This window comes from Fukomys damarensis, unplaced genomic scaffold, assembly GCF_012274545.1.
Source record: "Fukomys damarensis isolate Sample0158 unplaced genomic scaffold, DMR_v1.0_HiC HiC_scaffold_11, whole genome shotgun sequence".
NCBI classification, from domain to species: domain Eukaryota; kingdom Metazoa; phylum Chordata; class Mammalia; order Rodentia; family Bathyergidae; genus Fukomys; species Fukomys damarensis.
This window is the reverse complement of record NW_022900923.1, coordinates 134,498-147,280: the sequence shown is the minus strand read 5'-3', so window position 1 is coordinate 147,280 and position 12,783 is coordinate 134,498. Positions and strand designations below refer to the sequence as shown.

At 38.6% G+C, this 12,783-nt stretch overlaps 1 protein-coding gene across 1 annotated transcript in view; it reads left to right on the top strand.

The window, feature by feature from the left end:
* Nucleotides 1-5,466, top strand: part of Srp9 (signal recognition particle 9) — a 5,732-nt gene extending 266 nt beyond the window's left edge. Inside the window, exons 2-3 of the mRNA XM_010642431.3 lie at nt 2,837-2,905; nt 4,883-5,466. Coding sequence (XP_010640733.1) covers nt 2,837-2,905; nt 4,883-5,002 — 189 coding nt within the window. The 3' untranslated portion in view covers nt 5,003-5,466. The remainder of the gene's footprint in view (nt 1-2,836; nt 2,906-4,882) is intronic.
* The last annotated feature ends 7,317 nt before the right edge of the window (nt 5,467-12,783 follow it).

Genomic DNA, 12,783 nt, shown 5'->3' with positions numbered 1-12,783 from the left:
CCGGCGCCTCTCCTGCCTGGCGCTGGCGGGATGCTGGGCTCCGGCCGCCGCGACGTTGTGGTGCGTCGCGTGTACAGGATGTTGATAGCTTTCCGCCACCGCTCAGACAGCCCTCAGGTCCGTTTGGAAGTACCAGTGCTCCCCAGAAAGGCGCCCCCAGCCTTTTCTGGGTCAGTGGCTTTTCGAAAATTTGTGGATGCTCAGACCCATTCCTCAGCATAACGTAGTTTACATAAAATGTTTGCCAGTGATTTTCTTCCCCGTGCCACCAAGCCAGATTAGGCTTTGGGGGAAACAAAAGATTCGCTCGTCCCTTAAGGGCTGGTGTTAAGCTTAGCAAATAGGAAGAAAAGGACCAAAGGTGTAGGGACAATGAGAAGGATAGGGAAGGGGGAACAAGGGAAAAGGAAAAAAAATATGAGAAAATGTAAAAATGGAATTAAAGTGTTTGAAGGTGGGGAGGGGGGGTGAAGGGAGGGGGGGGGCAAGGGGAAAAAATGAGAACCAAGACCTGGCATGTAAAGGTACAAGATCCCAGTAATGAATGTAACTGTACTGTCTACCTAGAATGTACCAGTAAATTCAATTTTTTAAAAAAAGAGCTGGTGTTAAGTACTCGTGCTATGAACATGGTCTTTGGAAAAGAAAGAAAATAAAAAAGCAGTTAATCTCAGAAAACTACACTCAAGTTTACTATGTGAGATTTTTATTGATCAATAAATAACAGGAACTGTGTTTTAAAGGTACACGTTAATTTGGTAACCTGTAACTCCAGCACTACATTATTTGTAATGAGCATCAGTTTCAACTGCACCGAGATACGTTGTTATTATAATGAAAAATAGGCACCGGCCAGGGGATTTAGCTCCGTGGCACCGCGCCTGCCTTGCAAGTGCAAGAGCCTGAGTTCTACACCCGGTACGTGGGGGGGCGGCGGGAGGGTGCCCAAAGAAAGACATAGATAAGCAGCAAGAAGCGAAACATTATAAGTTTTTTTTTTTTTTTTTTTTTTTTTTTTTTTTTTTTTTTGTACGGGGAATTCAACCCAGGACCTTTCTTTTGCCAGGCAGGCGCCGTGCCGCTGAGCAAAATTCCTGGCCCATGGGTACCGTTTTTAAAGTGATACAAAAATAGCTTATTTTATAGATATGTAGTAAACCGTGAAATGGTTGTTATTTTTGAAATTGAGGACTTTTTGACACCCATGATGGTTGGTTTTCCATTTTCTTGCAGAGCCGTTTGTTTTTTCAGTCAAGCATTATACCGTACTACTGTGTAGGATTTTTGCCTGGATGTTCCCACCGGGTAGACAAAATACAGTTTTTTAACTCATTCTCCTAATGCAACCAGAGAATTTTTTTTTTTTTTTTTATACTGGGGATCGAACTTGTGTCCTTGCACTTGCGAGGCAGGCAAGGAACCACTGAGCTAAATCCCTGGACCAGAGAATATTCTTTTAACAGCTAAAACTTTACATAATTATCATATGTTTACATATGATAATTTTAAATTTTAGCTTTTTGTTTGTAGAAAACAATTAAAATAAAACTGAGTTTAGTAGGTCACCTATTCTAAACTTAATCTGGTCATTATTTTGTATGTGTATTTAAATTCTTGGTAAGTTGTCACTTGTGTCTCCCTCACCAAGACACATTTCATGGACATGTAACATTTTTTGTAGTCTCAGGAATGCAAAGAGCATAATGGGAAAAGCTGTAGGGTTTTAACGGCAGTAGTCCTTTTTATTTGCTATCCAGAATCGTGTTGAGGTTTCTGGTACTACATTGGAACCGTTTTAAAATTATGTTCCATGGCGCAGGATTTAGCTTAGTGGTTCTGGTGCCTGCCTCCCAAGTGCAAGGTCCTGAGTTCCATCCCTGGTACCAAAAACAAAAACCAAAAACCAAAATAAAATTATGTTCCTATTTTGTCTTATAGATTCTTAGCAGTGTTTAAAAAAAAAACTGACTAAATGTTACTGATAGTCCTTAGCAAAACCTGCTGCTGCAATATGCAGTGCACACAGACATCATTGTTTTATGGGAACCATATCTGAATCTTGTCTTGGCTACTTAACTCTACTGACAACAAAAAGTATTATGCAGCTGGGTGTGTTGGTACACACACCTGTAATCCCAGCACTCAGGAGGCCGGCAGGAGGATTGCTGAGATTTCAAGGCCAGTTTGGGCTGCCTAGTGAGACCCTGTCAAAACAAAAAAGTGTTATGGAGCATAGCACTAAGTACGGGAGTTTATTAGTTTTGGGAAAAGTTGATGCAGACTTCTTTTCAAGGCACAATTCCGCTTAAGTAATGCATCATGTTATGAATTATTTAACTGAATACTTTAGTCTAAATGCATCTCCTGGGAGCTGTAGAAAAGTATCAAGTTTGAACTGCATCACAGCACTGTTACCTGGATGGGTTTGGATTTTTTAACTAGCTATATGTGCTGATTGTTTTTCATTCTTTTCCCGTTATTCCTCTGTTGCTAACAATGTTGTATGTACTTACTAGCAAGAAAGGCCAAACTACCTTATAGTCTCACAGACATTCCCTGAATACGGATGTGTTTTGGGAATTTTTAGTACATCTCTTCTAGGTGGTTGCAAATACAATATATTTAACTTTGTAAAAATGTCTATAGTAAAATAAATTGTAGCAGTACGAATGAAATGAAATGGCTGTTTTATTTTTACCTCATTTCAGTAATAAGATTACAGTAAAGGTGTCTTTAGGTATTTTTGGTATTCTAAAAAGATCCCTTTTAGTTACCTGAAGACTAATTTTTGAGCAACATCGTCTATATTGCTTCTAAATATGTGTTTTTATTTCAGGCGCGGGTGGTTCTCAAATATAGGCATGCTGATGGGAATTTGTGTATTAAAGTAACAGATGATTTAGTTGTAAGTATACATTTTTATTTGTTGAATACTTACAGATGTATTATTGACTTAAACATTTTAGATTTATACAGAATTTATTCAGATTAGCCATTTGGCATGTTTATTTTCCACTTCATATGAAGAACTTCATTTTATTTTTTATTTTATTTATTTATTTAGTTTTTTTGAGACAGAGTCTCACTATGTAGTTGAGACTGACCTGGAACTCACTATGTAGCCCAGGCTGGTTCGAACTCAGCAGGGATCCTCCTGCCTCAGCCTCCCAAGTGTTGGGATTACAGGTATGGGCTACCACACTTGGCTGAGAAGCTTTTATAGACACAACCTCGGGAGATAATTGAACTTGCTTCCTTGAGGTAGTTATGTGGGCATGGCTTAACATTTGTTCTGTGTACCTTAAGCAAGAAGGTAATAGACACCAAAAGTGGGTATCAGGGAGTAAAGGTTTCGTGTTTCTTGTGTGAGAGTAAACAGTGTATTTGATGTCACCTATCCCAGTGGTGACAAGCTTACAGAGCAGCATGCTGTTTGTGTCACTGAAAGCTCTCAAAGGTTCTCCATCCCTGCTGTATCCTCTCCTTTCCTGATCTGCGCAGTGTTGCTTCCTCATAGCCCATTCATTCTTTAGTCCTCTTTCATTGATTTCTCAGGGAAAATTTCACTGATCCTGCTCTTGGTGAGAGTTCATAGACTGTGTCTTAATTTTCAAAGCAGTAGTCTTATCAGTTTGTAGTTTGCTCTGTCTTGCTGCTTTTGATAGGAAGACCACTTATGAAAATTACTGTTTTGGGGCTGGGCTTGGTGGTGCACACCTATAATCCCAATACTCGGGAGGCTGAAGCAGGAGGAGCGCTGTGAGTTAGCCTGGGCTACATAGTGAGTTCAAGGTCAGTGTCAACTACATAGTGAGACCCTGTCTCAAAAAGCAAAAAAAAAAGAAAGAAAATTACTGTTTTGGTACTTGTTGCCTCCATTTTATCTTGGCTTTTTTTTTTTTTTTTTTTTTTTTTTTTTTTTTTTTTTTCTCCTGTTCTTTTATTTTTCTTTGCTAATTATTTCTTTGATGTGCCCCACCATAAATATTTGTTTCCCCAGGATTCTGACTTTGGTTGTTTTTTCAGTCTCTTCTGAAGCAGTACATTAAGTAAAGTCCAGTACTGCCTGTATCTTTGTCTACCTGCAAATTTGTATGTTTAGCTCCTGTTTAACTTCTGATATTTGATTATACCTGTTGAGTATCTTTATTTGGTATATCCCTCGAAGCTAATCTGTATAGAATGGAACATGTCCAGTCTTCTCCTTTTAGTATCATCTACCTGGGGAGAAACTCAGGATCATATCTGGCCTCTTTTCTCTTGGTCTCATATACACTGTTTACAGGAAAAATGTATATTGATCCCTGATAATACCATACATACACTTGGCTAAGCATTTGGACATTTTGAGAATTTTCTGGTGGAGTTAGTAGTTTTTCATCTATAGCAGTGGCCTTTAAACACTAGCTTTTTTTTTTCTTTTTTTGTACCAAACTTAGAACTTTGTACTTGTCAGCCAGGCATGGTGTCACTGAGCTGCTTCCCCATCTCTATGTGTTTATTTTGTTTTATTTTGTTTTTTGTAGTACTAGCAGTTGAAACTAGAGTCTTTGCACTAAATACAGCTCCAGCTCCTTGTTTATTTTTTGAGACAAGGTATTGCTAAGTTACCCAGGCTGGGCTCAAACTTGTGATCTTTCTACCTCAGCCTCCAAGAGTATTGGGATTACAAGTTCACCAGCACACCTGGCTAAAATATTGTGTTTAAGGAGTGTAATTCCTGGAGGATTGGGCATTTGAGAGGATTTCCTTAGTGTGGCCTTCAGAGAAATTAGAGAAAAACAATGGTAGGAAAGGCTGTAATATTTTTAACTCAGTTGCATGTTTTCTACACTGTTGTTGTCTAGTTTCACTTAATGTGTGCTTTTAAAATTTTGGACAGTGCTTGGTGTACAAAACAGATCAAGCCCAAGATGTGAAGAAGATTGAGAAGTTCCACAGTCAGCTGATGCGACTTATGGTAGCCAAGGAGTCCCGCAGTGTTACCATGGAAACAGACTGACAGTTTGAAATGAAGATTCTGTTTATTCTGTTTGTAGGAAGTAAATATCTTTTGAAATTGAGAAAGTATTGGAACAAAAAATACTTTATGTAACTGAGTGGGCTATTCAAAAGCCAAGAGATCATTTTTTGTATTTTCTTTTTAATGTTTATCTTAGAGCTGTGGAATATAAATGCTTTCACTTAGAGAACCATTATTTATATTTTGGAAATTGAACAAGAAATGCATTTATCTTAGAAACTTGTAAAAACTATTTGATGTTGGGCAGAATGTATAATTATTTTTCTGGTAAATATGTATCAGTAATTTTAAAATGAAATACCAAGAAAAGCCAGATCTTACATTTAGTTCATCTGCCTTTAAGAGAAAATTAAATGTAACCATTTTAGTGAATTGTTATATTTCTTTCTTTGGAACACAAACTTGCACTGATAATAACCAATAAATATGTATGGCAACTGGAATTAACTGTGTGCAGTACTAACCTGTATTTTTTTTTCTTTTTATTGAGTTTATTGGTACAATCTAGGCATACAATACAGTTACATTCATCATTGGGATTCTGTACCTTTACATAATAGGTCTTGATTCTCATTTTTTCCCCTTGTCCCTGCCCTCCCTTCACCCCCTCTTCCCCTCCCCATTTACAAATACTTTATTTCCATTTTTCAGTTTCTCATATTTATTTTCCCCTCCCTTATTACCTTTCCCTCGCCCTTCCCACTTTCCCTGCACCTTTAGCCCTTTACTTCCTATTTCACATTATTAATTATCTCATTAGGATCCTGTATACTATTATAGTTTTTCACACCAAAGAAACTATTCGGTATTTCAGTTAAAGAAATCTCTGTATGAACATTAAAAATAGGGAGTCCTAAAATAAAACTAAAAAGGAAAGTAAAAGAGAAATGGCAATGATAAAACATTAAAATAATCCTTAATTCTGGAGATGAAAATGGTCCGTGAACATATTTAAATTGCTTCTTGCTCTTATAGTCTTACCTTGTTCTTTTTTTTCATTATTTAGAGAATACTTTATTAGTTTCTGTAATCAAACCCACCTAGATATGACCTTACATATTTAGTATGATTTGTTACCCCTGTATACATGGAAAAAAAATTTAAAAAATGAAAAAAATTAACATTTCTAGACCAATATGGCTGTCCATTTCTGTACAATGCCAACTCAACACAGTAAATTGGGATGACTTTTTGCAAAATTGGCAGCACTGTTAAAGTTTCCCAAAATTCGATTTTTATATATATATATATATGTGTGTGTGTGTGTGTGTGTATATATATTTATATAAAAAGACTAAAAATAGCAGTATGTAATGCATTGATAGCAGCAACAGCTTTTCCAGGTTCTGCAGTCATCTGAACAAAATTAGAGACATTCAGCACATTCCATTCAAAACAAAAAGAAACAAAGAAAAGAATAATATCCAGAAAACAGTAAAGTTCTTTTGCTGTTGTGGTACCTGGGACCATTTTTTTTATTAGCATCTTCATCATCTGGAAAGAGAACATTCTAGAGTAATATCATTAAATATAGCTCTGATAAAGCACGGTCCCTACTATGTATCATAAAGCAGGTATAAGATATTTTACATTCATAGAGGTATGATACAGTACCGTCCTACATCAATAATACTAGAATCAGTTTTGGTTTGAAATTTACTTTGCCAATAAGATTGCTGCCCCTGTTTTTTTCTCGGCTCCTGTCACATGGAGAATTGCTTTCTATCTTTTCACTTTCAGTCTCTGGGCTTCTTTTTGCAGTAGGTGTGTTTCTTGTATACAACATGTTGTTGGATTTTGCTTCTTATTCCATTTTGCCAGTCTATTTCTCTTGATTGGTGAGTTGAGGCAATTGACATTGCTGGTTAAAACTGATATGTACTGACTTATTATTGACATGTTATTGGGCTTTTGTTGACTCTTTTTACTTTTTCACCTTCTCCTTTTAACTTCTTGCCTTGCCTATTTGATTTGCTCTGTTGGGCCTCATGGTGTTGTTGCCTTCATTGTCTTTTTCTAGGATCTTGTTTAGAATTACTTGTAGTGCTGGTTTGGTATTCATGCAGTTTCTCAGGTGTTCTTTGTTGTGGAAATGTCTTATTTCCCCATCCATTTTGAAAGAGAGTTTTGCTGGATACATCAGTCTAGGTTGGAGGTTGTTCTCTTTTAGTACTTGAAATATGTCATTCCAGGCTCTCCTTGCCCCAAGTGTTTGTGTTGAAAAGTCTGCTTTGATTCTGATGGGCTTTCCTTTATATGTGATTTGTTTCTTTTCTCTTACTGCTTGTAGTATTTTGTTCTTCTGTTGGGTTTCTGGGATCTTGATTATTATATGCCTAGGTGTAGATTTTTTTTTTATTGTAGCTAGTTGGGGTCCTGTATGCCTCAGTTATCTAAATGTCAAATTCTTCCCTTCTGTTTGGAAAGTTTTCGGTCATTAATTCTGCAAACAGCTTTTTTAAGTCATTTGTATTTTCTCCTGCTACTTCATGGATTCCTATCAGTCTTATGTTATTCTTCTTTGCATCATCTAGGAGTTGTTGGATCGATTTCTCATGATCCCTTACTGTTTTTAAGAGATCTCTCTTCTCATGGTCACTGACTGCAATCTTATCTTCTATGTCTGAGAGTCTATCTTCACATTCTTTTATTCTGTTGCGTACACTTTCTATGGAGTGTTTAATCTCCTGGATATCTGTTTGAATCTGTTTTATGAATTCCATTTCTTTCCTATGTTGGGCATTTATTTTTTCTATTTCTTTCTTATGCTGGGCCTTCATGGCTTCTATCATGGTCTTGAGCTCATCTATTTTTTTGTCAGTTTCTGCTCTAGAGTCTCGAATCACGACTTCCATTTTGCTCACTATCTCTATGGTTATCTGGGAAATTAGTTCTGTTTTGAATTTTTCTAGAGCCTGATCTGTTTTGTTACTTCCTGTGCTTTGAGTTCAGGGTGTCCTGGTGGTTCACTATTGGCCTTTTCATCCTCATTTGCCCTACTGTTTGCCATTGGTGGACTGGAAGTCTGTCCTTGTGTCTTGCTTAAGTGTTTTCTCATTTTTATTTTTGTCAGATTGTCCTTGGTTTAATCTCTGGGTTATCACCCAAATCTTCCTGATGTGGTTGCGCCCTAGCTTCTGTGTCTCTAACGACCCACACATTCTCATCCTCATTTGCCCTACTGTTTGCCATTGGTGGACTGGAAGTCTGTCCTTGTGTCTTGCTTAAGTGTTTTCTCATTTTTATTTTTGTCAGATTGTCCTTGGTTTAATCTCTGGGTTATCACCCAAATCTTCCTGATGTGGTTGCGCCCTAGCTTCTGTGTCTCTAACGACCCACAAACATTCTCATCTTCATAACATCAGAGAAACATCTCATCAAATCGATTGCAATGCTTTATCCCAACTGATGCAATCAGCAACACATTAAGATCAAGCACAACTTGGACATTGACCACCTGTGGTAGTCACTAGTCTATCACCCTTAAATCATTTGAATTAAATTGAGATCAAGAAGCAGGCCAGAACATGTCTGCAGTGAACAAAATTTCAATATAGTGTATTTACCATTTAATGGCTCAGACAGAGCGAGGATGCAAGACTACTGGTCTCAGTTAGCTGATGGCTGAACCCCCTGACGCTGACTGACCTCGGGCTGTAAGGCCCAGATTGAGTTCCCCAACCTTCTGAATAGTTGAACTCTACACCATTCTACTACAGGTTTCCCATGCCCTTTCTTTAAAGATGTTCAAAGTTGGGAACTCAGAAAAATACCCTTGATGACCACCTCTGCCTCTGCAGAGTGGGTCCAAAGACTGACACAGGAGGTCTGAGGGTGCGGGGGTGAGGGGAGACTTACAGGGGTTCAGGGGTGCCCGTGCAGCTACCTTCCGGTGCTTGAGCGATGGCGGCTGGGTCGGGAGCAGGCGTGGCTCTCCTTCCCGCGGTGGATCGGGGCCCAGCTAACCTGTATTTTTTTAATCAGAAATTTTATCTAATTGCTAGTTGTGTAGTCTCAGTTATGTCTAAAAGTAGTTATGAGTAGCAGGTGTGCTTTACCTTAAGCTTTCTGGGTTTAAATTTTTTTTTTTCGTACCAGGGATCAGCCTAGGGCCCTTGCGCTTTTGAGGCAGGCAGTGGAACCACTGAGCCAAATCCTGGGCCCTAAATGATATTTTAATTGGTAGTATAATTAGCTTGTTGAACAGTGACTAACTTTGAATCTAGTTTTCAGTGATGAAAAACAGTAGCAGTCAGCTGAATCCATGGGCAGAATGATGATTACTGTGATGAGAGATAATTTACTACGAATTCCCCATCTGTAGTTTCTTAGAAGGACTGCAAAGTATTCCGACTGTTAAACCTTTGTACTGTATGGTATTTTGCTCATTTTGCCTATAGCTAAGATGGTAAGTACGGCTGTCACACCTGTGATATTTATCCTGTATCTATAATCTGATTTTACTGCCCAAAGGTAATGGTCATAGGTAGATTACTCTGAGCTAAATAGGGCACTGCATTAAAATGTTTTTTTGTAGAGAGTCATCTCAGTGAATAACATTTTAGCATAGAAAGTTGCATTAGCCATTAGAATTTTGACATGTTTCAGAGAGATCAGTAAATAAAATAGTACATAAATATATTTTGTTTTGTTGAGGTTATTGATCTCTCCTGAGTTAGCAGTTTCTTGACCAGTGTATATTCATTTGCTCTGCAAGTAAATGTTTTTGCTATTTTTTGCAGTACTTTTTTTTATTATAGAGCTGTATGCAGATGTCAGGATTGTTTTCTTGAATTACAAAATTTGTGTCAGGTAGTATAGGATTTTTTTTTCTCCCCCAGAATTAATTAGGGTGGGACTGGCAAGGAGCATGTCCTTTTTTTTTTATAGCTTCCATTGCTTGGCTTCCTTGAGTCTTTGTAGCTTGTAGCAGACTGTTTAGGAAGAGAGACCCAAGTCATCCTGCCTGAGCTGAATCTTGGCTGTTTCATGTTCTTAGACATAGGCTAGGTAACACCTGAGTATAATAGCTGTACCCTTGGTATTTTTTAAAATAAGAAATTTACCTAGTTGCTATAATCACACTTTCATGGATTTAGTTTTAGCAAAATATTTTGTGACATTTTTGGTCAAATATGTATTCTACTTGGAGCAGAGCCCTTACATTTTACTGTTAGCTATATACATTCTCTACTGTCAAGTGTTGACTTCTCCCTTTCAGGAATTACCTAGCCTGCCAGCTTATCATAAAAATGCAAAATCCTTTAGTCATAGTTGCAAGTCATCGATTGGAATCAGTGTTGGCAGCAGTTTATAGTTGGTATCTTCTGTTACTCTTAGAAAAATATAACATTGGCTGTACGATGGTACCAATCTTGAAAGTGTTCTGGGGCCAGGTGTGGTCATGCACCCCTGTAATCCCAGCACTTGGGAGGCTGAAGCAAAAGGATCCCCGCAAGTTCAAGGTCAGCCCGAACTATTTTATAGAGATCTTGTCTAAAAAAAAAAAGTGTTCCAAAACTAATTCAGAAGGAGTGGATATGAGAGAAGTGAATTGCACAAAGATATAAGTAGCAGACCTTGTTCTTGCTGAAAACAAAAAATGAAATCCCAAAATAATGTTGGTTGCACCTTTATTGTTTGCCTCTTTTATTAAATGCCTTGTAGCAATAATGGTGACATTGTTAGTATTTAGAATTTTTTCTCTTAAAATAGGAAAGCAGGGTGTGATGATACATGCATTTGCTCCTTCAGGAGACAGAGAAAAAGGATTGCAAGATTAAGGCCAGCCTGGGCAACTTAAACCCTGGTCTCAAAAACCAACAAAAAAACAAGTACTCGTTAATATGGTTCCATATAAGGCGGAGTGAGCCTGCTTCACTATGAATCACCTGGTGAGACTGCTGTGCAAGCATTATGAAAAGAACACCCTAACAGGCAGATTGAGAAAGACTGGGAATTGGAGTACTGCTGAACCACCGATGAGTCTTACTGCAGCCAAAACTTAATATGTTGGAAACCTGCAAATGAAGACTGTGATACAGAGAGTATGCTAGAGGGACTGTGTGTGTGTGTGTGTGTGTGTGTGTGTGTGTGTGTTCCCGTGTTTCCAAGAGGCTGGAGCAGTCCTCATTGCTTCTTTCTGTCCTCCACCCATCTCATTCAGAGAGAAGTGCAGCAGCAGAAGGTCACTGCCAGAGAATAGGTACAGGGAAGCTGGAAGAGCTGGGGAGAGCACAGAGCTCTGTCTCAGAAAAAGACCTAAAGCTGTCTTCATCCCTAGCCATGCAGCTGTGGATCCAGTCTCAGTCTCTAATTGAAGATGGAGAACCAAGCTAACAGCCCTAACAGGCCCCAGGCTGGCCCCTTTGAGATGGTGGCCTGGCATGGATCTGGGTCACCCAGAGAGGTTTGAGGTTGAACTCCCACTGGAGTCATATCCTGCAGAGCGTGACTGGAACTTGGTGCCCAAACTTAGCAATGCTGCAGAATCAAACCAAAATTCAGACCTCTCCATAGGATTTAAACAAGAGCCAGTGTAAGAACAGTGTTAAATGTCAAAGATACAATCCAGAATTACTCAGTACACCAAGAAATGGGGAAATCTTCGCTCTTACAGGAAGTAGATTGAAGCACTAAGGTGTTACAGATGTTAGAATGATGTGACAAAGACGTTAAAGCAACTTTTTTTTTTCCGGTACCACGGATCAAACAGGTGCCACTGAGCTACATCCCCAGCCCTAAAGCAGCTACTTAAAAAATGTTACAGGTAATGTTACACTTGAAATCAGTGGAAAAAGCACAATCTCAACTAAGAAAAGACTGAAAAAACTTAAGTGGGAATTTTAGAATTGAAAACTACAATAATAAAAGCATACTGCATATTATCTAGCCGAATGAAGCAAAGAATTAGTGAAGAGTCAGACCAATAGCACTTATATAATCTATACAGAAACATTTGGAAAAAGCACAAAACCATGAACAGAGCTTTAGAGACGTCGGACAGTAATAAAAAATAACATTTTTACCATCAGAATTCCAGAAAGAAACTGGGTGTGGTGGCTCACTCCTATAATGCCAGCACTTGAGAGGCAGAGGCAGGAGGATTGCCACAAGTTCAAGGCCAGCCTGAGTTACATAGTGAGTTCAGGACTAGCCTGAACTATAAAGTGAGACCCTTTCTAAAAAAAAGAGAATCCAGAAAGAGGTGAAAAGGTGGTGCAGCAAAAAGTAATTCAACAAATAGTTAGAAATTTCCAAGGGCTGGGGATTTAGCTCAGTGGTTCTGCCACCTGCCTCTCAAGTACAAGGACCCGAGTTCTATCACTGGTACCAAAAGCAAAAAACAAAAGTTCTCTTTTGTGAAAAACCACCAGATTCAAGAAACTCAGATCTACACCCAGAAACATAAAACTGATAAAGCTAAAGTGATACTGAAAGCAGCCAGAGGAAAAACGTTCGCTACAGTGGACCCTTGGAGTTAAGAACTCAGTTCTTTTGCCAGGGCTGGTTGTAACTCAGGTTGGTCAATTGGAGATTCAGACTCCTCTACACAGCCTTCAGAGTCATCTGTATAAAGGCAGATCTCAGTGTCCTTAGACATTGGCATAGGATTTCTCAACCTCACACAGGAAAGGCAATTGCAATGTTCCTTCCAGAATAAGGGTTAAATCTATCATCTGGGGATGTAGCTCAGTGGCACAGCACCTGCCTGGCAAGTGGGAAGTCCTGAGTTTGATCCCCAGTACAAAAAAAAAAAA